The 21,905-nt window shown below is 43.2% G+C and overlaps 1 protein-coding gene and 1 long non-coding RNA gene across 2 annotated transcripts in view; one reads left to right on the forward strand and one right to left on the reverse strand.

Moving 5' to 3' along the window:
• ARID2 (AT-rich interaction domain 2) overlaps positions 1-5,322 on the reverse strand; it is a 166,729-nt gene extending 161,407 nt beyond the window's left edge. The window contains 3 exon segments of the mRNA XM_073327994.1: positions 3,044-3,141; positions 4,253-4,346; positions 4,507-5,322. Coding sequence (XP_073184095.1) covers positions 3,044-3,141; positions 4,253-4,346; positions 4,507-4,598 — 284 coding nt within the window. The 5' untranslated portion in view covers positions 4,599-5,322.
• A 1,761-nt stretch (positions 5,323-7,083) lies between these two features.
• The window catches only part of LOC140905189 (uncharacterized), a 33,533-nt gene continuing 18,711 nt past the window's right edge, over positions 7,084-21,905 (forward strand). The window contains exon 1 of the long non-coding RNA XR_012156786.1: positions 7,084-7,711. This is a non-coding gene — a long non-coding RNA (uncharacterized lncRNA). The remainder of the gene's footprint in view (positions 7,712-21,905) is intronic.

Here is a 21,905-nt window from a genome sequence, read left to right on the forward strand (position 1 = left end):
GACTGCTCAGAATCATAGCACATGAATTGCTATACCTGTCAGACAACTCAAAGCAAATGTACTCAAACAGTTAGTGTGATTAAGGCAGTCTCTCACATAATTTTTGGAGAAAAAAATTGTAGCTTATTTAAATTGTTTATCATAGGATCAGGAGCATATCCAGTTTTAAATTTATGTTTTTAATGAAGGCTAAAACACACTCTTATAGTCATCTGGCAAAATTCCACAACAATCAACAGGAAAAAATAGTTACAGTTTCAAAACAACAACAACCCTCACTACCTGAAAAAGGGTGTGGTATATCTTTGACAAGACATTCAATTTGATGAAGACATATGGATCACCAGTGTGTCATACAAATAGTTAACTAGCTATTTAAGCAATAATTTTAAATCAAAATGACATGATCCTAAGAGATGCTATAGCAAAACAGGCCAATGGTCCACCTAGTTTGAGATCTTATCTCAAACAATGCACAGTGCCAGATGCTTCACAGAAAGATGTAACTTCCTACCATCACAAACTACCAAGGCTCCAAATCTGCTAAGGTATCCATGTGAGTCTTCTTCTTAGTGTATGTGCCACAACAGTGAACACAGAGTTCAACAGGGCTCCTATAAACAGCTGCCTGTGCAGATCTCTTTACAGGATCCGGGCTCCATGTTACATACTGGGAAAAACTTCTAAGGTTGGTAGGCCCAAATTTTGACCAGTTCAGTTTGCAGAAGTCCTTAAAATTTGTGGGCCAAGATTTTGAAACATAACTAATGATTTTTGTGTACCTAAACTGAACCCCCTCACAAGGGTCTGATATTCAGAAAGTAGATGTCCAAAAATTCATGAAAATAAGGCCCCTTTAAGGAATATTAAGTTAGGAACACAAACACTGAGGCTCTAAATATCACTAGTTATTTTTGAAAATACTTGTGTTGGTGTCTTTCTTCCTTCTCCTCCCCTCCAACAAAAAACCTCAACACACACACACACAAAAAGTCAGTACCCCAGCTATAACCTTGCAATAACAAACCAATGAGCGCGGAGTGGAGGGAAAATAAGTTAGTTAAGAAAACACTTCATCTTCCCATGGAATGACCAACAATGAGTAAAACAAGAATAGCAAAAATTATGAAAAAATAACTGATAGTATAGTTCAAGAACAGCCTATTTAAAAGATGGAAATCTATGAAAAACATAAACTGTTTTTAAAGATTTTTCATTTTAACAAATTATTTAAAAAATTTCTTTTCAGTAAAATAAAATCAATTACAGTTCTTTTAAAGTTGTTATGATTGTTTATGTAAATCTTTTAGAAAACTTTGGTATTTTTAATATCCTGTCAATACTATCGTAATAATATACAAACTTTTAGTGATTTGGTCTAGTAAGAATCCAATGTATTTTTAAATAAGAAATGACACATTATATATTTTAAATGACTTATTATTTGGGTTGTGCTAATGACCACAGTGCGCAAGACACTTTCAAAACACAGAAGAAGCCACAGTAACTGTCCCAAAGAGTATACAGCCTATTACCGCAACAAGCTTGAGTGTTCTAACTTTTATTGATTTGAAAATATGGACCTGAAAGAAGGGAGGGGTCAGACAACAATCATCATATTACAACTTTAGTACATTTTTCAGGAGTTTGAGTCCATTAGGAAAACTCAAAAAAGCAAAAACCAATTCCTGTCATCCAGCTCATCTTTAGCAATATGCTCCCAATGCTCAATAATAATAAAACAAACAAAAATAGATGGAAGACACCCAAAAATGAGATTCCCAACTTATACCTAGGCCACTTGTAGCCATTAATATAGTACATAGTATTAGAAAAGTTTATTTCTTCAATTGCTGGGGATTTTAAAGAAATAACATGCCATCACAAAATAAATCCAGTAGCTACAGATATCTGACTATGGTTTTCCAGACTTCATTGTAACTCAATAACTGCTCTACACAGTGCTGTGAACTCTACAGCTTCAAGCTGGAAGTCAATCTAGGACAGCCAATAGAAAGTGCACCTGTGCAATTACTGCATTTTCTAATTCAGAATGCTAAACCTGAGACAGATATAGCTCATATGCATTGTGAGAAAACAAAAATCAACAATTAAAACAACACACAGAGAATATATCACAAACAAAAAGCACAGCCTGTATCTATTTTGTCATTAAAAAATTTGAAAATTACTATAAAAATATAAATATGATGTATATAATTTAAAAACATAAATGTTGGCTCCTTAAACATATGGCAAGCATTTTAAATTAAGAGATGCCACTATTATTTTTAGAATATATACAAGAATATTTTCATACAGTTATAATTAACTTTAATAAAAGACCATTTAGTAACTGAACAGTAGCACATACACCAAACTAGAAGATGCACTATAAGGTTCATGAAAGGTCAGAAAAATAACCCTTAGTTATTAATAAGATCACTGAAAAAAAATGCAGGAAACTGATATTTTTAAGTAACTGAAAAAAATTAAAATATCCTATTTGACAACGCTAGATGATAAAAATCAACTACAAACAGCTGATAATTGTGCATTTATATATTGTTGAGAAGCAAATCATTTTCCACAAAAGATGTATTTTTAAACCAGAGTATAACTTCATAAACAGGTAACCAAGTCAACCAATAAAGACATTTTATTCCTCTGAAATGAAACAAAGTTTCAATAACTAATATACTAATTTGGTTGCTAATATCAGTTTTACTGTATTTTCAACTTAAAATAATCAATAAAAATGCTTCTGATTATTCTTTACATACTTGGGTTTACCTGACAGGTTTAAGGCTGGCAGATGTAAAATACAAATATAAACAATAACAAAAAGAGATTACAAATATCAACAATCACAACATAGAGTTACTTTCAACTGACCAGTGAACCAGCTCAACAGTCGATTAGGAAGTGCTTTATTTTAGAGTATTTTTGGTGGGTGGGGTTGCTTTTACTGTTACACACATTGAAAATAAAATGCTATCCCATGCTCAATAATACTATTGAAAGAGCCCTTATCAGCACTTACCGCAAGTAATACTGTTTTAAAGCGAAGGCAGCGTTAGAACAACTTCTGGGAAAGTTAAACTCCTCTACAATTTCTCCCCACTGATTCTTCTCAGATACCTGTCAAAAACAACATACAGACAGAGATACACAACACACACACACACATCGTCGATAGTGAACATCACAAGGAATACGGGCTGCCATGAAACAAATAAATATATGAAAAATATATAGAGAGAGACATCTATGTATATGGGATATATGGCTATATTTCTCATTGACAGTCCCTGGTGGTCTCCCCTCAGGTATAATCCAGCTCCTCACCACTATTTTACATTTTATTTGATGTATTTGGTTATTCTGGGGGAAACGGAAGGGTTATATTGTTTTGGGGTTGTTTGTTTTGTTTTTACTGCCTGGACAATAACCAATCGGGAGTCCCTCTGTCGCCCCCTTTTAAATCCTAACGCGGTCCGTTAAAAACCCAAAGAAGTTTAAAATGATTCAAGAAAGTCTTGGAGGGGGCGCCCAGTGGCCTCCGGGGTTCAGGGGAGCGGGGGAGCCGGCTCGGTGAGTCCCCCCAAGACAGATCTATAGACACAGAGAGGCCTTTCTTTTGAGGCCTACATTTCTGTCCCTAGCCTTGAAGCCTAAAGATGGCTATTTGATTACACACCGTCTTGGGTGCCCCTTTTGTTATTTCTCTCTGGGAAGGGCTCCGAGGGCAGCGCCTGGTCCCCCCCGGCTGCGAGGATCATTTCCTAGCCCATGCTCCGTGCCGATTATCGATGTTAAACATGCCCGCTAATTTTGAGTTGCACTAAAACTGCACTCAGACGCTCCTCTCCGTCTCTGCCTGTGTGAAACACACAGAAAGCAGGAATCGCCAGCGAGAGAAACAAACTCACACGCAGACCCACACACTCTGCTCTCTCTCCTTCTGCCAGGAAAGAGGGGAAGGGAAAAGGGGGCTGTGGAGGAGGAAAGGGAGGCACAAGTAGTGTGTACGCTACACCCCCAACGATCCCCCTTCATCTCTCTACCAACAAGGCCAAGCCACCAACCTGCCTGCCTGCTTCCTTCCTTCTTCCACCCCCCACCTTCCCTTGCCGGCTTTCAATGGGACGCTTCCCGGCCACCCCACCTCCCCTCTTTGCCCCCGAGGGTCAGAGCAGGCTTTTGGGAAGAGGTTACTGGGAGGGAAACCCAAATTAAAACTTCCACTCACCTTCCCAAATCCGCCTAAAGTGGTGACTCTGGTGTAGAGAGCGTGAAGATCCAGCTCCTTCCCACCCACCACAGGGATCTTCTTAAAAGGAGACCTGCCAAAGGCGATACACACAAAACAACACAACTTGTCAACTCTGCCCCCTTTTCTCCCCTCGCAGGGGCTGCCGTGTCCTTCAGGGAAGGGGCTGGAAGTTGGATCTGGCCGGTTTAAAAGCCTCCCCCCCTCCCCTTCCATCTCCCCATTTTCCTCACCCTCTGCTGTGGTGAAACTGCCGCAGCTCGTCCAGGAAAGCGAGTCCCTTTCTCCGCTGGTCTGGTTGGGTTTTACCCGTCGAATTTGCCATTTTTTGTATTAAAAAAGGTTTTCTTTAAAAAAATCCAATTAAAAAAAAACAACAACAATCCCCAGCTCCTCCTTGTCTTTACGAGACCCAGGTGCCCGTGCACGGCCGGGGATCAGCCATGGAGAGGGGCTTGTTTAAAAAAAAAAGTTTAAAAGGAATAAGGGAGCCCCCGAGAGCGTGGTAATTGCGAGTCCCGTCTCCACACAACACACGGGCAGAGACACACAGGGAGGGAGAGGGGCACCTCTCAGTAATTCCTGCTGCTGCCTGTCTCAGCACCACAAACCCAACCGATCCAGCCTGCACATGAGACTCAACATGGTGCTGCTGGATCACACAATGAATTGGGTTAGTGTTGTGGTGGGGCGGGGGGAGCTGGAGTGAGGTATTGACAGTGTGTGTGTGTTACAGACGCGGCTCCATGCAATCTCCCTCTCTCTCTCTCTCTCTCACACACACACACACACACACTGTACAGCTACAGCAGCGGCGGCGGCGGCGGCGGCAGCGGGATTCACTTCTCTTCTCTCTCAGACAAAAAGATCTGAGGCCGCCGTGCGGCTGCCTGGGCGAGAGCGCAACACAGCGAACCCCAGAGGCCGGCCCAGGTACTGCAAAAGGCAGCTCGAAAGGCAAAAGCCAGCACAGCCCCTGCAAGCAGTTCCTGGCGGGGAACAATAGGCTCCTCTCGCCGCTAAGGGCTCATCTGCAATGTGCCGCAAACTTCACACAAAGCCAGGCGGAAAGAGAAAAGGGAGAAGGAGAAGAGGGAAGGGAAAAAACGGCTACTACCGGTTGTTCTAGCGTTAGGGGTAGGGGAAATGTGCCCTTCTTCCCGGGCTTTAAAGGGACGAATCATTCCAGTGACTTATTCGAGGGAGAAACAAGGAGACAGAAAAGTCTGATTTGAAATCTCTGTATTACATTGGCCTAAATCAAATGAACTGAGTTAACAAAATGAAGGGGGCATGGGAGGATTATGACTTAAAAACAAACTTTTGGGTGTCAAACTCCAAGGCATTTTGAATGTTGAGGGGAATTTTACATACTTCATTGAAAGGCCCCCAAACACATTTTAAGAGGTTAAATATTGTAAAATCTTCCCAATAAGGAAGTCTGATCCCATTCTTAAATGAGTGATACCTTAGGCAGGTATGTCTCTAGGGGAGTGAATTGTCTTGCTAGGTGAATATTTTCTTTCTGGTTAAGAAGTGATATTCTTTGTAATTAAACATTTTTTCTAATTCTACACCCCAGACAAAGTCACATATATGCCTGTGAGCAGTTAATGGGATTTCCACCGGTATGCTTCTCTCTAATATTGGCCCTCATACAATTCATAGGGGGGGAAACTTGTCTCTCATATATATTGAACAGGACCTCTCTTATAATGAGGCCCAGTGCCTAGGCCACCACCTGTCCCCTGGCATACAGTAAATGAGACTCCAGGTAAGCTCTTGTCCCTCATACAGTATGTGTGAACCCAAGTGAATGCTTTTATAGTTTTTCAGCAAGGCCACCATCCTGCTCCCATTAAAGTAAGTGGGGGTGGGGGAGAATGGGGTCATACAGTAAATGGGATCCCAGGTGAGTCCTCCCTAAAACTCATCCCTCATTTATAGACCAGTAAGTGATAATCCAGGTGGGCACTTATCCTTCTCATAGGGTAAACAGAACTTGAGGTGAGCACTTGTTCCACTTTATAAGACTCCAGAGGCGCATTTCTTTCTCATATATAATAAATTGAAATCCAAGCCCATATTCAGCAGTTTTTAAGAAGAATTCCTCATTAAAGTCGGTAAGAAGTTCTGTTTTAAAATCGATGGCACATTATGGCCTCAAGTGAGCACTTCAAGGAAAACTATAATGCCCTTATACTCCCTGTACTAACTTACTTAAGGGAATAAAACATTTTTTTCATGTAAGATTTTTTTTCTTTTAACTTGACTGCTCTTTCAGCTTGAATATACCCACAGAGATATAGTAAGATGTTCGGAAGGAGTTGCCCTCTAGGTCACACTCATTGTGGAGAGGGAGAGGCAGAAATCCCGCAGTTTGAAATTAACTCTCAGGCAGTATTTCAAGCCTCTCCCTCTCTGGATGGAGGATTTTGTTGTGTGTTTCTGTGTGAAAAATGTATAGAGTATCACTCAGCCTTATTTTTAAAATGTCCTTCATTCAATTTAGTCCCGAAGAACCCTGAGATCAGCACCCCTATGATATTGAGGGGTTTTGCTATTTCAACAGTAGTATATGCGAGGCTGCTAAAGCTGAGATAATAAGAATGAGAGATTTAAAACAAAATAAGGAATTGGGGATCTAGATATCTCTTTGAAACATACACAGCAAAAGCCTTTCTCACGAGCGGGAGACAGTTTTAAACATGCCTTTAAATGCTTCTGAACTCAGAGGTGGGTGGGTCTCCCTAAGTGAGGGAGACTTGGCAGAGGTGAATCATTTTTCCAGCCTGTATGCAGTCGGGGGGCGGGGGGGTGCAGAGGGAAGGATAGTCAAATTGCGTAGCAGGGTTAGGTGGGTTTCCGTGTTAAGCACAGCAATTGCGCACGGTCCCTTACGTAACTGTCAGCTGGGGATTCCCTAGAGGGGGTCACTGTATTCAACCATTACACAGACCCCCGCCGCCGTTCCAACACGCCTGGGCTGCCGTTGCCGCCGCTACTGAGGCTGCGGCTAGAGCTACAACCGCGGCTCCTCACAAAATGGCGGCGCCCATGGAAGCGGTAGCAGCCCCATTTTGTGCCCATAGAGCTGTCAACAAAACACGGACTTGGCCGTTGAAGAGACGCAGAAGGCGGCGGCGAAGCGACGTTACGGGGAGCGAGGGACTTCACCGGCCCCCCGCCCCCGAGAAGAGACTTTCTATAAAGCGTGCGCGCACTGCGCGGGGCAGGCGAGCAGCGGGCGAAGCGGCGATTTGAGCGCTGGGACCAGCCGGCAACGAGGGCTCCGCGGGGACCTTCCGGAGCTGTGGCTCCGCGGTCGGGGCGACGGTCCTGCCCCGTGCGATCCGGGATGCTCGGCAGCAAGGCGCTGCCCCGATCTCGCCGGCAGGGACGGGGAGGTTCCCCGTGGGGATAGGTCTCGGGCACTGGGTGTGTACTGCGAGTAGCAGTGGGGTTGGGAGCGGATTTGTTGTCTCCTCCTGGAAACCTTGTTCCGGGCTCGCTCCTTGCTCTTAAACCTCTCCCTTCTTGAGCTCGTGGTTGGCAGCCCAGTTTATGTAACTTTATTGCTGTAGGAATCTAGGAAGGAGCTGTAGGAAGATCTAGGTTCTTAGTGTAGTTAATTAGGTCAATTTCAGCACTTAATTACGGTTTGCTTCATTTTAGTGCGTGCCTTTGAAATCGGCCTATTAGGCTGATGCTTCAGTTTACATTAGCTAACAGCAAGGTACAAAATGTCTGTGTTAGACTCTAACCCGTGATTCTGCCATCTTAACAACATGTTGTTTTAAATTTAAACAGTGGTTTGGTCTTTAATTTGATATAGCTAGGTTCCATTTGATATAGTTTTGTAACTAATGTTTGTAATATTGCAATGCTTTTTATTTCTTGTAGTAAAAATGTACCTTCCTTCGGAGTAAACGGTGGGGGATGGGTTGGAGTAGGAATTAAATTAAGATTTTACCCAATTTCTCTAAAGGTAACTTTTGTCTAGGTGCATTGTTCATGGTTCTGAAAGGCAGATGCTGTCTTACTGATCGTAGAACGTTTCTTTTTTTTAAATTGGAATTCTAAATGCACAGCAAGTGCTTGAAATGAGTGGTGTTCAAAGGTTATGAAATATCTCATTGTGTGACATTAAAAAGTCAGAACAAAATACCACTGCCTTACTGTAGCTTCCCTTCATTATTATTGTATGGTTCTTATAACTGTAACTTGGTATAAAATGTAAAATAAAACCTAAACTACGAAAATTGTTTAGATTATATGTAAAACTAACATGTACAGGGCAATTGATTTACTTTAATTTTTTATGTTAGTATTATCTGTGGAATCAGTGTTCTTGTAGATCATGCAGATTTAATGATTGATCTAGGATTATTTACACTGTAAAAGTTAAAAAGTGTGTGTGTCGGGGGAGGGGAAGACAAGTCTAATTATGAAACAAGATCCCTACTGCTCTACATCATAGTTCCTGTTAGTCATTTTGTCTGACTCTCCACTACAGTACTATGTTTTGCTTGCAACCTATTTGTCCAACTGCTGCTCTCTACAGGCCAGGCCACAGCTGCACTGTTAGCATGCCACTACTGTGTTTCTCCTTTCTGGAGGGTGAAATGTTGTTCAGCTCTTCTCACTGGCTCCTTTCATCCGTGTTTTTGCTACTCTTGTTGCTTGGAAATGTTAGTTACTGCTAATCAGAAACGTAATTTTGCTAGCCAGATGTTGATAGGAACTACTAACTCCAGTAATTTTGTAAATTCTTGAAATTGAGGTGCTAGCGTATTTCTCAGCTAGTATTTTTTGGTAACTGCAGTCTACTACATGGGCTAGAGAGGACAGTTATATAGTACATTTCTTAAGTTGTGCACACAGTACTGTGCAGTATAGGATGAAATCTTGGAAAGGAATACTGTAACCATAATTGTGGGTTGAGCATTTGGCTAGAGGAGAAATAGTCAGACACTTCACATGACAGTCATATATATTTCAAGCATTTTTAGTAACAACACATGTAGAAGTGTTGGCATTAATTAACTTCAAGACTTCTATGTTTGCATAGCTCACAATTACTGAAAAGTGTACACTTTCTAACAAGGGGTATTTACTCAGCAAAAGTGCAGAATACCTGCCATTTTTCCTTCCCCCTCCTTACTATTTAATGCTTTTTAATTCTTTATTACACTTTAGAGTACTGGCTGTTTAAAGAAGATGTTACTAAAGACGTGCAAATCATTGATAAATATCTTTACTTGAACTGTGCAATATTATCCTATTTAAAAAAAGAGGGGCTCTTAAGCATATACTCAATTTTAATGTACCATGCTTGTTTTATCATATTTTAAAGTGGAAAAGAACCTGCAATATTATGGCAGGTCTGCAAATTCTTACTCATGAGTAAGGTGAAGGTGGTGAAGGACTCTTCACGTAAGTACTGGTTTGCAGAATTGACCCTTTAAAATAATCTCAATAACCAATACCATCATCTCAAAACTAGTCAATTTGAAAACCTTGGTTTAAGTAAATTCAGGAATTACACTTCCTCAATTCTCCTAATCTGTTTTCTACTTTCTTGTTTTTTAAAAAACTCATTTTTCATTGTGGTGTTACTGTGTAGAATTCTTTCCCCCTTCCCCCCCACCCCCAAATAAAAGGAAAAACTCACTATATATGAAGTCTTGTTGCATGCAAGTAAGTTTGTTTTTTTTTTTTCAAAAATTCTTAGTTGTTATATGTAACAATATTTGTACCTACTATTTAATAGTAAGTACAAAATGTTCAGACTTTTTAAAAAAACAACTTTTATGTATAACACAATCAAAGCAAAAGTACTTGCATTAAGTAAATTCAAGACTACCATACCTGTAATGCAAAGATGTTAAATCTGGGGCTCTGAATGATGTGAAAGTGTTGATACTGTGGTAAATATATCTGGGGAACAGTAGAATTCAGAGATTTGCATATGGGATGGCAAACTGGTACAATTCTTAAAAGAAATACTGAGTTGCTTACAGTCAATTCATTTGCTTAATCTCTAACATAAGCATGACTAGCCACTGTGAAAGCATTGCTTTGTGATTACACCTGAGTTGGTATGAATTGGTTGGTGGTGGTAGTAGTAATCTTTCTGCGGCCATGACAGCTGTAATTAAATTTAATGCTAGTACTGTACAGTGCAGTATGGGGGACTGATTTCTTGTGTGTGTGAAAGTTGAATTGAAATATGAAACTGGACTAAATTCCATGTTGCTGAATGTGTTTCTGCTGAATGTTAAAAGAAGATTATTGGGTTACGCTTTGAGCCAAATTTAAGGGTTATTCATTTTTTATTTAGAAAATTTTCACAAAACTAAAGACCAATAAAATGTTATGTCATTTGGGGAAAAAAAAGTCCACTGGAATTTTTTAAAAAACTAACAAACATTTCCCCTATATTGTTTGAAGTTCAGATGTTCCAATATCATGCTAGTGTAAAAGAGCTCAAGATTGTGGATTGTCCAGTTTTCCACTAGTAGTCCATGAAACATTTGTTGGTCACGTGATGATGGTTCATCTTTCTTATATTTCCACCTATTAAACATCAGTAAAAGATAGCTAAAATGCATGAAATGTTCTCTGAATAAGCAATTGCTTTGGTTAGCAGAGGGATTTTATGTAATTGTAAATGAAAAGGGAAGTGATTCCTATAATCACAAATCAGACTATTGATGAGTTTCAGCCCGATCCATACTATGAAAACGGTTGAGAAAACTGCTAGTTAATGGAAACCTGAAAGCAAATCTGACAAGAAGTCAATTTAACAAAATTGAACTAACTAGTCCAGTCCCCTTGTTCAAGCTGATGGAAATGCTTAAAATAGTGTCACTGTATGGTTACTTAAGGGCAATTTATTATTTTTTTTAAATTATGACTTTTAAAGCTATTGATTATTAGGCTACATAATATATATTAGGTATTAGCAGGTGAGCAAGGCTTCACTGGAGATGCTTAGCAGGCTGCTGTATTTACCTGAATAATGTGGTAGTACATGTACAATTATTTTCAGCTAAAGGAAAAATCTCAAATTTATTCATTGGTCAGATATTAAAGGGACACTACCTCAATATCATACTGTCTGAAAACATGGTACTTACTATAGTTACAAGTTACACTTAAGATTACCAAAACTGAAAGAAGCTGGTGGAAAACGTATTTTTCTTTATTTGAGGTTCACTTTTCACGTTTGATAGCACTTCATGTATAGTCAGTTTCAGATCCTCTTTTGTGCACTAGCATGATGGAATCACTCTTGCATTGCTCTGCGAGGAGCACATGGGCATGCTCTTCTCCAGATACTTCACTGGTGTTTATCAGCCCCAGCGAAACAGAGCTCCTGTTATTTCAGAGTTTTGAGCCCGGGGGTGTCTTCCTTAGGATTCTTGCTTGAGAATGGTGGGTATAAACAGGTCCAGGAGGCAACTGGAGCACAGGACAGGAGGAATCCTGTTTTCTCCCCAGCCCTGTGCACAGAGCTAAGGAGCAATTGTTCACTGCCAGGCAGGTCTAGTGGAGAAGTTGTTCAGGAGTTGGTACACCTTGTTTCAGTTCTGCTGAAGAGGCAGGCTGGTGGAGGGATTGGAAGAAAGGGTAGGTCTGAGTACATTTGGTGATGCGCTTAGTTATTGTCCCAGGTTCTGCACGGTTCATGTGTTCATGCTTGATTCATGTTCTTAAGGCTTTGCAATTGTAAATGTCGTAACTTAGATTCTAGAGAACAGCTTTCTGGTAGCAAAGTGTATGCCCCCAAATCAGACTAACCAGGGACTTACCTGTAGTATATGTCATGATGCAAATAGAACTGTGAAATAGTTTTTTGGCAAGCTTGAATTGAAAAGTACGGTCTTTCTCTAGATGAAACTGCTTTTAGTGTCATTTCATCCTTGATCAGATTACTCTAATTTATTAATTAGTTTAGTTTACAAATGAGAATTCTTTAATGCTACAAATTTCCCTTAAGACCATAAGAGTGAAATATGCTTGTCTCTGGATGAACCCCGTGAAGGTTTTGTTCTAGTATATACATTTTAAACAGTCTGGGCTCATTCTTCACTCACCATCTTAACTTTAAGATATTGTGGGTCAGACTTTCCCTCCATACCACCAGACCTTATAGCTCCCATTGCCTTTATTTGGACTTGGTGGTGTTTAGCACTTCTGCAAATCAGGCCCTGTGGCCATAATCAGATATATTTATTCAATATTTTTAATGTCAAGCTTGCAAGACTGTACAGTAGTTCAGGGGAGACTTCCATTAGGAAGCACTGTCTTCAGAAATTCTGGAGTACAATCTGTCCCTGGACTGAAATATACATATATATATTTCCAAAAGCAGTTTTTTATTTCAAAATTTTGCTATCGCTGAAACCAAGTTCTTTGTTATGTGTTTTGTAAGAACAATTCTGAGTGGCGTATTATGTGTCATAGTGGACAGAGCCCTTGTCTGGTACTCAGGAGACCTGGGTTCTATACCTGCCACTGGCCTGCTGTCACCCAGCAGGCCTCTCTATGCCTCAGATTTCCCAATCTGAAAATTGGGGATGGTGATACTGACCATCATTGAAAAGCACTTTTAGGTTTACTGATTAAAAAGCACTACATAAGAGCTAGATATTATCAAAATAACTTTCTTTTTACATTAAAAATTTAAGCCTGTAACCTGGAAGGGGTGACTAAACATCAAAACTAGATATAATTACACACACACACACACACACACACACACACACACACACACACACATTATCTTGGAAGAATGTTAAGGTTTCAAAGTCAAGTGCATGAAGGTTAGGAAATGGCAGAATTAAGATTCTTAATTCACTCCCCTTGCGTATATGCATTATATGATCATACACACATTCTCTTCCACAGAACCACCCGCACATTCAGTGCACAGGGTGGATGGTGCTCAGTGACTGAGCAGTTGTTCAGTATTTTGTTTTATCATTGTTCAGTGTGTGTGGCCCCATGCTTTCTTCCCTGCACACGATTCAAATCCTGGGGTAAATAATTACTTCCTCATAGGCTTTCCTGTGGCACTCTTCAGGATCGTATCTAAGTGCTTCACAGACATTAATGAATTTATTTTCATAACACCCTAGTGAAGTGATATTATCCCCATTTGCAATGTGGTACACAAACCCCACATTGTGAAAGAAGGGGGTAGAGGACTATACTGGGCCAGCTAGCCCCACCCCTCCAAGTCTGCAGAGCACATTCCAACTGAAGACAGGGTTGAAAAGGAAGCAACCCAGTTCAGAAGCAGGAGCTGTGGAGGAGTGCAGACCTATCCTGAAGGCTTCTGCGAACTGGAGAAGCCTCCGTGACAGAACAGGATTAGAATGTGGAGCCCAGCAGGGACTGGCAGTTTGGTTTCCTTTTTCTTTTCTCCTTTTTGGGGACCAGAAACTGAGGGAAGGAAGCAGTGGTAGGAAGTGACCGAGGAAAGGTAACTCAGAGGACCCATCCCAGAGGCCAAACACGGCTGACCTTCCTAGGGCCGTGGGTGGGCCTGGACTCCCCTACCACTACCCCATGACCAAGTGGATACTAATCACTAGGCCACCCAAGGACCCCATTACACCATTTCATAGAGCAAGAACTGAAGCCCAGAGGCCTCTATTCACAAAGGGACTTTGGTGCAGAAGTCCAACATTTAGGCATCCCTGATATTCACAAAAACTATGGATGCCTAATCTGGGAGGTGTCCTTTTGTCAGCAGGCATGTGCAAAACCACTGAAGTCCTGATGATGACAAGCTTAACATGCTAGCTCAGGCCTAAATCCCAATGGGATTCTCAAGATAGGTGTTCCCTTTCCTACAGGGCCCAATCCAGTAGGTGTGCTCAAAGCACTCCTAACCCACACAAAAAAGACTGCTGTGGTTGAGATGTCCTTCCATCAGTTTTCCATTATACCCAATAGCCCATTGGTTAGAGCACTCACCTGAGATGCAGGAGAGCTAGGTTTTAATTCCCTCTCTGCCCTGCTTTGAACCCAGATCCCCTACCTCCTGTGGTTCTAGAACTCACATGGGGCTATTGGCTATCATAGATTGGGGTCTCTCTCCAGGTCTATCATGCGAAAATGCTGACCCAATTTAGGCACCTAACTACAGGAGAGGGTTCACGTCAGAGGGAGGCGTCTGCTTCCAGCCTGTCAATTAGATGCTTATGGCCCTAAACCCTGCTTCTTCCTGTATGTTTTGCTCCTGGCTAGTTTAAGTGGCTTCCTGCTCAGTAGGATGGCTTCTGTGAATCCTTTTCCTATATAATGCCTGGGGATCTCGGCTGCCTAACTTGGGGCTTGGAAAACCTCTGGGACACATAGGAGTTGGTGTTACAATGCCTAAGTCCTCTTTGTGAATCTGTCCCAAAGAGATTAAGGGCAAAAGTGCCCACTAATTTTAGGTGCCCAATTTGAGATGCCTAGGACCTAATCTTTCAGATTATTTAGTATTATGGGACTTTATTTTCAGAGCACATTTTGACTTCATTAGCAGTTGTGAATACTCAGTATTTGTGTAAACCAGATCCCAGGGCCTCGAGTACAAAAAAATGAGGAGAACACAATTAGTGGTCACTTGTAAGTTGTTGGTTTATGTGGCTTGAGTAGCATCACACAGGAACTCTGTGGCAGAGTAGAGATAGAAACAAATTCTCCAGGGCAGCATTTAACTGCTTTTAAATATGATTACCTTTTTTTCTTGCAGTCCCCTGATTCATTCACTACACACCTTCTAACTTCTGCAACAAATGAGGTAGGGATCCTACAGACAAGTCTTCTTCACTACACAACCCCGACTGAGCCCCAGAGCACAGTCCAAACTCTTTTTCTGTTCCTCTGTTCCTCCTTCCCCCACACGATTCTTGACCCAGTCTGCTTTCCCAGCCAATCTCATTCTCTGCTGTGCTCCCACACCAGCTCCCAGTTTCACACCCCCTTTCACCACCACCCAGACTCCTTGTCCCAGTCCCCTGCCTTATCCCAGTGGCAGTCTACTCCTGCCATTTCACTCCCACCTCATCCCACCCCGTCTCCCCTCAAGTCCAACTTTGTCCCCTCTGTATTCCTTCTCCATGCTCCCTGGATGCCAGCGGGGGGAGCACTGAGCACAGGAGAGAGTCTCCCTGCTCTCTGTTGTGGTGCCCAGTGCCATAGCAGCCACCCTGGGCGATTACAGGGAAAGTTCTGCTCAGACCTTACAGCTGCAGGCTGGAGCATGCCCAGGGCAGACAGGATTTTCAGAGATTTTAGCTGCTAACTTCTAACAAATCTCTGCTGACCAAGTGCAAACTGAAACTTCTTCAAAGGCTCATAACTTGGCCTAATTCCTGTGGAAAAACTGCCTAAAAGGTCCATCCTTAACACAAAGGCAAGCCATTGTCAAATTTCAAGTCCCTGCTCCAAAGCATGAAGGTGCTAGCGCTTCTCAACTAAAAGGTTAAGAATCTTTTTCACATGAGCAAAATGTATTTTTCTCTAATCTCATTCTTAGAAATGACTGAAACCCTTTTTCCTGAAACATTCCAAAACAATTCAGCCTAGTGGCAGCACTGGAAAATTTCAGCCACAATGGTTAAAGTTTGGCAAAGTTATAAGCAAAGAGAACCAGTTCTTATAATGAAAGCATCAAGCAACCTAAACTGTAGGCAGAGATGGTGGCAGTATCTATAATATTCAGTAAACGGCTCAATCCTGCAAACACATGCCTGAGTAACTATTCATGGGAGTAGTCCTATGGAATCCAAAAGATAAATACATAATTAATATAATACAGATTGAAGAAGCTACTGTCTTTTTTTCTTTTTTAAATGAAGACTACATCAGTATATAAAATTCTGCTGCCTTGTGGTCTTGCATGCCAGGTAATACAATGGAAATTAAAAATGGACCATGTAATCTAGTTATCTCACAACTTTTAAGTAGATTTCCTTGATCAAGAGCTACTTGAATTCTATTTGCACATGCCCTTCCGCTTTTGAACCCAATTCTAAACGTTTTTATAGCAACTAGCTAGGAAATACATTGTCTGAGAGCATGGGACAACCACAATCTCCCTCTGAGCAAAGTGAAACTTGTGAATTATTGATCTGCAGGTAAGTTTCTGCATGCACTTAAAGATCATAGGTATAGTGGTAATCCATGGATGACCCAGAGGTCTCTATTCTGGGAGGCAAGCTACAGCCCGGAGTCCCAGCGCACTACATACAGAAATTCCTCCCCAAATCTATGCATTTCTGAATCCATTTAGTCACTCATCAGACCTAACTACAGTTTTTGAGACAAGGGGTAAGATTGTCATGTACTGTAAGTCAGCATTGTTCTACAGCAGTGGTTCTCAAACTTTTGTACTGGTGACCGCTTTCACATAGCAAGCCTCTGGGTGCGGCCTCCCTCCCCTTATAAATTAAAAACACTTTTTTTAATATATTTAACACCATTATAAATGCTGGAAGCAAAGTGGGGTGCGGGGTGGAGGCTGACAGCTTGTGACTCCCCATGTAATAATCTCATGACCCCCTGAGGGGTCCTGACCCCTAGTTTGAGAACCCCTGTTCTACAGTCTTCAGCAGAGGTACATCAACGGACAATTTGATACAAAATCTTCAATGTGGGGTTAAGAAACAGGGCTTGATTTTTCAGTTTGTGGAAGGTGTACTTCAGAAAATCAGGCCCTTGAATTCGTAATATTGATATTGTTGGTTCTAGATGAAGGAGCAGAAGCAGATCCTCTTCTGGGTCCTCCTCCCCTGCCTCTTCATACCCACGGAGAAGGCACCATCAGTCTCCTTTGGGCATGAAACTCACTCCCTTTAGGCTGTGGTAGCTCCCACCCTTCACCTGCAGTCTGAGTGAGCCCATTGCATGGAGGTGGAGTCAAAAGGCAGCTTTCAGAGCAGGAAGAAGAGGCAGGTGCTCTGGGAATTGGAGCTCTGCACTGTCACTAGAGTGAGAGCAGTGGATGCGAAAATGGTGGCTGGCGCAACGACTTGCCGTATGGATCCCGGGAAGAGCGAGATCACAAGTCTAAAGACGCTGCAGAGGAACACGGAAACATGCTTGGGCCTTAGGATTCAATTTTCTAGTTTAAAAATGGTCAGGCCACAATTAACTCTTTACGTACTTGATACAATGAAATGTTAATCAACAGTACTCACATCTTCTCCCGAGTATTTCAGTTCTCCCTGTGTTGTTGGCTTCTTTTGTGTTTTTCTATTCACTTTCCTTCACTTCCCATTCCCCCCCCCCCCGACTGTCATTTCATTTCTGTTTACTTTTCTTCTCAACAGTCAATCCCAACGGTCATGGAACCTTCCGATTCCAACATTCCCTTCCTTTTCCTTCTTTTAAAGAGTCATCATCCAAACCATTTGCCTATTGCTCAAACAACAATAGAGAGGAGCAAAAAATCACTCTTTATATATCTCATTACACACTGATCAGTCCAAGAGACCTGAAGCAGAAAACAAAGTTGCACCCTGCCTCCGACCCACTTCTGCAACAGTTTCCTTGTAAACACCACCAAAGAGGGTGGTGAAATGAGTTGATTCACCTACTCCTCTGCTAAATTCTTCCTCTAGCTCTACTTGGCTAATCACAACCCACACTACACTTTAGAAGGGGTGCACCTGGCTGGCTAACTGTGCATGCATTCCTTCAGTGCAATAGGGGATACAACTGTCATTCTGTGGTATTTACAAGGAAACTGAAGTAGAAAGTTAGATTTCATTTTAAGTGCAAGACCCTTGTGGGATGGACAGAGAATATACAGAAATAGATGAAATATTTTGGCTACAGTGATCATCGCTACTACATTTTGTGGTAGTATTACACAGTACCTAAAATTTGAAATCTGTAGTCCTGGGAGGGAGCTCAGAGAGAGGCTGCCATACTTGCTGGTAGTCTTCCAATGACACTTTTAGAGGCCTTTGTGGATTGGAAGATAAGCCTTAATTCTTCTTATACTTCAACATTAACGTGAAAGGATCCAGCAGGATCAATAGAGTTTCTGTACATTTTAAATCTTGTGCATTCTGAGGTCTGTGCATATTTGAATTGAGTATAGAATCTAAAGCAGGGGTGGGCAAACTAGGACTTGAGGGCCACATCCGGCCTGCCAGCTGATTTAATCCATCCCTTGAGCTCCTGCTGGGGAGTGGGGTCTGGGGTTTGCCCTGCTCCAGCTGAGGAGCAGGGTTGGGGGCCACTCTGTGCGCACATGCCACAGCTCCGCATGGCTCTTGGAAGCAGCGGCATGTCCCTCCTCTGGCTCCTACATTTAGGGGCAGCCAGGGGGATCAGCGCGCTGCTCCTGCCCCAAGCGCCGCCCCCGTAGCTCCCATTGGCCAGGACCTGTGGCCAATGGGAGCTGCAGGGGTGGCGCCTGTGGACGGGGCAGTGCGCAGAGCTGCCTGGCTGTGCCGCCATGCAGGAGCCGGAGGGGGGACATGCTGTTGCTTGAGGTAAGTGCCGCCAGGAACCTGCACCCCTGAGTCCCTCCCACACCCCAACCCACTGCCCCAGCCCTGATCCCCCTCCCAGCCTCTGAACCCCTCAAACCCAGCCCAGAGCACCCTCCTGCACCCAAACCCCTCATCTCCAGAGCCTGCACCCCCAGCTGGAGCTCTCACACCCCCTGCACCCCAAGCCCCTGCCCCAGCATGGAGCCCCCTCTCGCACCCGGAACTCATTTCTGGCCCCACCCCAGAGCCCACACCCCCAGCCAGAAACCCTCACCCCCGCAGTGTCCCAACCCCCTGCCCCAACTCTGATCCACCTCCTGCCCCCTGAACCCCTCTGTCCCAGCCTGGAGCACCCTCCTACACCCCAAATCCCCAGCCCCACTCCAGAGCCCACATCTCCAGCCAGAGCCCTCCCCGCCCTCCCTCTGCATCTCAACCCCCTGCCCCAGCCTGGAGCCCCCTCCCGCACCCTGAATTCATTTCTGGCCTCACCTCCTGCACCCCAACCCCAATTTCGTGAGCATTCATGGCCTGCCATACCATTTCCATACCCAGATGTGGCACTCAGGCCAAAAAGTTTGCCCACCCCTGATTTAAAGCCTGCTCATCCAAGTGTAGTATGCAGGGTTAGAAGAGATGGACAGCAGGTCAGGTTGCAGGGTTGGCCTAAAGCAGTCAAAATTAATTAGTTTTATACTTTCCAATGCAGGATCTACCTTACCACATTATGTGAACTGCAGCAGAGGATAGGAAGATGGAAATGAAAATGAAGGAGGAAAATTATTTATCCCTGTTTTAAAAGTAAATATTACAGACTTCAGTTCCAAAGACAAAGCTGATGTCCTCTAGCCCAGCTGTTGTGCTTTCCATAAAATTGAAAAACACGCTGTAAAGAGGTAGATTCTATAACTACGTTTCCCTTTCATAAGAACCTGAACTGGGAGCTCTGAAACAGCTCCCCATTCAGCACTGCAAGTAAAATCAAAAGAGCCAGATGCTTCTGAATTGCTATTACTAAACTGGAGGGGAAATACGGCGGTTTCATGTCAACTTCTTGCAAGATTTTTTATTTTACTTAAAATGCTGAGAAACTCATATAGCAACTATCCTCCTGCAAAAACAACAAGGAGTCCGGTGGCATCTTAAAGACTAACAGATTTATTTGAGCATAAGCTTTCGTGGGTAAAAACCCCATAAATCTGTTAGTCTTTAAGGTGCCCCTGGACTTCTTGTTTTTGTGGATACAGACTAACATGGCTACCTCCTGATACTATCCTCTTGCAAATACCTCCTTAAGCATATATCTGTTTTAATGCCTAAAAAGCACTCAAAATAGCTAGTGTGTATAATTCCTTAATTTATACCATGTCCTGCCCTCGCACTTATCTATTTTATTCACCTGTTATTCTTCTCACATGTTTAAGCCTTGAATTTGCAAACATTAAAAAATGCTCTTTCACTGTACACACAAGTAGCCTCACTGATGTCATGGGCTATTCATGCATAAAGTTAAGCATGTATGTGTTTGAAGGATGAGGGCCTAAGAAGGTAAGCACTTTGAGTCAGGGACTATCTTCCTTATGTGTGTGTATAGTGCCCAGCAAAATAGGACTCTGGGGTGTCTAATTGTTATCCCAATAAAAGTAACTAATGTTTCAGGACACCGAGTTAAGTTATTTGACAAAATAAAGTGTAAGAGGAACAACAGCTGGGTTGTAGCATGCAAATTTGCAAAATACAACATTTTACAGAAGCAGTATTGTTTCCAACACACAGACCACTGATTCAGTGATTTAAAACACAGCCACTATTCACATACCTGTCACTAACTGACCGACCCCAGGCAAGCACACATGAGCCACAAGACCCACAAAATGGTGAGTAACCACAGGGGCAGGAGATATCAGTGTTCCAGGATTGTACTGTACACTGGGCACATGGCTGTTGGGGAGAGCCAGCACTGTAGGCGGGGCCTTAAAATCATTACTGTTACCACATTTTCCACAGGTTGAATTAATTATGGAAGATATCTTGCTGCTGAGGGTGAGTAGGGAATCAAGGGAGAGTCTTCTCCAAGACTGCAGCTTTCGCCCTGGCCCTTATGCAGCTCGCCTATATGCAGCAATGATTCCCCCTCACCCCCAGTGACAGCAGAGTGCCGAGGGAAAGTTACTCATAATGGGGCAAGAAACAAAGCAGCTCTGCCAAAGAACCACCAGCAGCAGCAGATTGCCCAGTATCTCCATGAGAGTTTTGTAGAGATATCTGAAGCAGATTCCCATGAAGTGAGGGGGTCAATCAACACCCTGTTCCGCCGCTCAGATCAGGGATGTGGTGGTTCGCGCATCATACAGACACAAGCCTGCTTTCTGCAACCCTCCTGCCCCCAACAACTTGCTTCAGCGATTCCCAAAATCAAAGCCACTTACCAAGGGCCTCCTCTCCTGTTTGCGCTTCACCGAGCTCCAACTGGCTGTCTAGTCTCCTCTGGGGTAGAGAAGAGCTCCTGGCTGCATGCATCTCTGACCTCCAAGTTGTCCTCTGCCTCTGAGTCCCCCTCCCCCTTCACATGCTCGTCCAAGATTTCCTCCTCCTGGCTTGGTCCACTCTCAACTGGCACACCAGTCATCAAAGTATCCACAGTGGCCTTCGCAGTGAAGGTGGGGTCACCACCGACTATCACGTCCAGCTCTTTGTAGAACCAGCAGCTCATGGGCACGGCACCATAGTGGCGGTTTGCCTCCCGCGCCTTGTGGTAGGCGTTCCGCAGCTCCTTCACTTTGACCCTGCACTGCAGTGTGTCCCGGTCATGGCCCCTTTCTGTCATGCCCCACCCCAGAAATCTGTCTGCAGGTATCACAATTCCTATGGCTGGAGCGCAGCTGGGACTGGACAGCCTCCTCTCCGCAAATGCTGATGAGGTCCAGCAGCTCGTCATTGCTCCAAACGGGGGATCGCCTGGTGTGTGGAGCAGGCATGGTCACCTGGAAAGATGCGCTGAGACCACTGCACGCGTCACCGAGCAAACAGGAAGGGGACTTTCAAAATTCCTAAAGCATTTAAGGAGTGGGGATGACAGTTGGTCACCTGAGGGCAGGACAGTAGAGTTCAAACCAATGACC

This window comes from Lepidochelys kempii, chromosome 1 (assembly GCF_965140265.1).
Source record: "Lepidochelys kempii isolate rLepKem1 chromosome 1, rLepKem1.hap2, whole genome shotgun sequence".
Classification (NCBI taxonomy): Eukaryota; Metazoa; Chordata; order Testudines; family Cheloniidae; genus Lepidochelys; species Lepidochelys kempii.